Consider the following 3,684-nt stretch of genomic DNA (forward strand, 5'->3'; position numbering starts at 1 on the left):
ATTTCTTCTCTGATCTAAACAGTGGTCGGAGATAGAGTAGCCGCAAATTGATGATTCATCAGTGACAAAACTGGGAAGAAAAAGTAATTATTATAGCAATGGTTTCAAATTGTTGAAAGTCCCTATTCAATTCAAAAGCCGAGGCGTGCCACTAACTAATTACAGGAAGCCACGTCATTAGAAGTCTTGGTCAAACTGCGGACAAGTTTGGTATCAGTCTTCAACATTCTTCACCGTGTGTTTTCTCCCTCCTACCACCCGACCTCTATAAATACTCGTTTAATTCTATTCTTGTACTCACAAACACATACGCAGCTGAAGCCTGGGTTCTCTCACTTCTTCTAATTAGTGCGTACGTGTTGAAATATTAGAAAGATATGGAGTTCATCGGGTTCTTAACAATGGCAGTCTTCATCGTCGTCGTTCTGTACTTACTCTGCAGATTGTTACTTTCTTGCTGGGTTTTTCCTGTCCTGACTTACAGGAAGCTTAAGAAAAATGGGTTAACCGGTCCGAGTCCTAGTTTTCCTTTAGGAAATCTTAGCGAGATGAAGAAGAAGACTAGCCAAAGCTCTTCTTCTTCTTCATTTGGGCCATCTTCAAATAGTGTAACCCATGACATACACTCGACTCTCTTTCCCTACTTTGCTCGCTGGCAGAAAGCCTACGGTAAAAACCGACCTTAGAATTTTTTTTTACCTCCATATATAAACTTAATCAATAGATTATGTGTTCTCTAAAATTCATTTCATGCATGCTTAAATGTAAGAATGTACTTATGCAGTACATATATAGTTGTTACATGTTAATTAATATGTGTTGTTATCGTGGTGCAGGAAAAATGTTCGTTTACTGGTTGGGCACAGAGCCATTCCTATACGTAGCAGATGCAGCCTTACTGAAAAAATTGTCTTCGGAGGTCACCGCAAAGAATTGGGGCAAACCGGCTGTGTTTAGACGCGATAGAGCTCCCATGTTTGGTAATGGCCTTGTCATGTCCGAAGGGGATGATTGGGTCCGTCACCGCCATGTTATCACTCCAGCATTTAACCCTACTAACTTGAAGGTACTTATATCTCTTTTTAGACTTAAACGAAGCTTTTTTGATTGAGTTATACAACAATTTAGTTAAAACATGATAATTGCTCCAAAGTACGTACATAGAAAATTTGCAAGGTTTCTTTTTTATGTAATGCCTAGCTCAATTATATTCTATACGACTATGTACAGGCAATGGCTAGTTTGATGGTGGAGACCGCAACAACAATGCTAGACAACTGGGCTACTCAGATCAACACTTCCGGCATCCAAGAAATTGACGTTGAGGATTCAATCACGGCAACAGCTGGGGAGATCATCGCCAAGACCAGCTTCGGTATTAGTTACCACAGTGGTCGCCTAGTGTTCGAAAAATTAAGAGCACTACAAATGACCCTCTTCAAGACGACCCGTTTTGTGGGAGTTCCTTTTGGCAAATTCATATATCCCATGAAAACCCTCGAGGCCGGAAGACTCGGGGAAGAAATCAACCAGCTCTTTTTATCGATCATCGCTGCACGAAAGAAATCGATTAGATCAGAATCCCCGCAACACGACCTTCTCGGGATGCTACTCAAAGAGAGCGATAAACCGGGCAACTTCTCGAGGTCTCTGACCACACAGGAACTGGTGGACGAGTGCAAGACATTTTTCTTCGGCGGCCACGAGACAACGGCATTGGCGATCACATGGACGATGCTACTTCTAGCTACCCATACAGATTGGCAAGATCAATTGAGGGCAGAGATTAAGGAAGTTGTGGGAGATAAAGAAATTGATGTCAATAACCTTGCTGGACTAAAGAAGGTAATAACTCGATGCAACCACGTTAGATCATATCATGCATGTGTTTGTGTTATAAACTTATACTGGTATGGTGCTACTTATCTTCTATATAGATAAAGTCTATACTGTCTAGCTATCACAATAAAATGGAGAAGAAAGCACATGTGGATCCATGGCCGTGCATGGTCTTCACGTGTCTTTTGTTTAGGGTAATAACCTTGCTGGACTAAAGAAGGTAATAACTCGATGCAACCGCGTTAGATCATATCATGCATGTGTTTGTGTTATAAACTTATACTGGTATGGTGCTACTTATCTTCTATATAGATAAAGTCTATAGTCTCTAGCTATCACAATAAAATGGAGAAGAAAGCACATGTGGATCCATGGCCGTGCATGGTCTTCACGTGTCTTTTGTTTAGGAGTTAATTAGTTGCATGGTCTCCATGGTTGAAACGAATTCAATTAAGTAGTTGCATGTAAATGGAGGCCGTCAAACAATGGGTACGTGTTTATGAACAGGCCCTTTCAACTTTGGTCATGTCCCTATCGAATTTTTTTTGGTCATGTCCTATTCTCCAGCCTCGGGTTTGGTCAATGGTCAAACAACAGTGGTAAAATATTAGGCGCGTTCCCATACATTAGTCATGTTAATTAATTTATTAGGCTTCTAATTCCTGAAGGAATACCATGTCAGCGTCACAAACAATAACAAAGTAGCACTTTTTAGATGCCACTGGGAAGTTTCTTAATCTGATTAGAAAGACCCTGTTTCTATATTAGTATGTTAATCTGTTGTTAATTAATATTATGTTTTGCTTAATGCAGATGGGATGGGTGATGAATGAGGTTCTCCGATTATACCCTTCAGCACCAAATGCGCAGAGGCAAGCAAAAGATGACATTCAAGTGAGTGAAGACCTAACAATCCCTAAAGGAACCAATATGTGGATCGACACTGTGGGTATGCACCATGACCCTGAGCTATGGGGTGAGGATGTGCACGAGTTCAAGCCGGAGAGGTTCAAGGATGACATACATGGTGGGTGCAAGCACAAGATGGGTTACTTGCCATTCGGGTTCGGAGGAAGGATGTGCATTGGTAGGAACTTGACCTTTTTGGAGTACAAGATTGTGCTGACCCTAATTCTGTCTAGGTTTTCTTTTACTGTTTCCCCGACTTATACTCATGCTCCTTCTATTGCGCTCTCTCTGAGGCCTAGCAATGGCTTGCCTCTAGTTCTCCAGCCCCTTAACTAGCTACAATGACAGATGTCAGCAATTCGAGTCCGCTTATCTCCAACTAGTGAACTTAGCGGATACTAAGAAGTTAGCTAGCTAGGCCCTGAACTATGTGCCAAGGTAATTTCAGGGATGTAATGTGTATCGCTTCTGTTGTGTATTAGGACTGTAAAGGGCATATTTCTGGGCTACAAAGTAAAAGCCTAGAGGGGCTTTTGATTTTTCCTAGTTGCTTAATTAATAATATTCGTTAATTTATTATTAATAAAATTCACTTGTTAATCGATGAATCTTAGTACTGTTTGAGCCCAAAAGTAATTTTGGCAAGATCCTTTAGTGGATTTAGCATAGCGGGCCGATACCTGCGGCTCATAAAATAAGCCTACTCGGGTTTGGGTTACAGCTTCACCCATTCCGTGATCCATGAGGAAAACGAAACCTTATTGGAGTCGGGTAGCGATGATTGAATAGGAAACTTCAATCAATATCCCTTCTATGACAAGGAACAGTCGAAACCCTAGGTATATATACCAGGTTTCAAGGACGAAGAAAAGGACCTCGATCATATCAATCAATCCTAGCGATTACAAAGCCTCCCCAGAGCAAACCTTCAACCTT

The 3,684-nt window shown here is 41.2% G+C and overlaps 1 protein-coding gene across 1 annotated transcript; it reads left to right on the forward strand.

The window, feature by feature from the left end:
- The first annotated feature begins 316 nt into the window (after positions 1 to 316).
- On the forward strand, positions 317 to 3,348 carry LOC133715980 (cytokinin hydroxylase-like). The gene is made up of 4 exons (XM_062142703.1): positions 317 to 669; positions 837 to 1,066; positions 1,231 to 1,845; positions 2,653 to 3,348. Exons 1-4 carry the CDS (start codon positions 378 to 380, stop codon positions 3,082 to 3,084), a joined length of 1,569 nt encoding a protein of 522 aa, XP_061998687.1. The 5' UTR covers positions 317 to 377; the 3' UTR covers positions 3,085 to 3,348.
- The last annotated feature ends 336 nt before the right edge of the window (positions 3,349 to 3,684 follow it).

Source organism: Rosa rugosa, chromosome 6 (assembly GCF_958449725.1).
Source record: "Rosa rugosa chromosome 6, drRosRugo1.1, whole genome shotgun sequence".
Taxonomy (NCBI): Eukaryota; Viridiplantae; Streptophyta; class Magnoliopsida; order Rosales; family Rosaceae; genus Rosa; species Rosa rugosa.

Coding starts and splice junctions, on each gene's coding strand:
- LOC133715980 (XM_062142703.1), top strand. CDS start 378: ATGGAGTTCATCGGGTTCTTAACAATGGCAGTCTTCATCGTCGTCGTT. Junction 670..836: donor TCGCTGGCAGAAAGCCTACG/GTAAAAACCGAC, acceptor ATCGTGGTGCAG/GAAAAATGTTCGTTTACTGG. Junction 1,846..2,652: donor ACCTTGCTGGACTAAAGAAG/GTAATAACTCGA, acceptor TGCTTAATGCAG/ATGGGATGGGTGATGAATGA.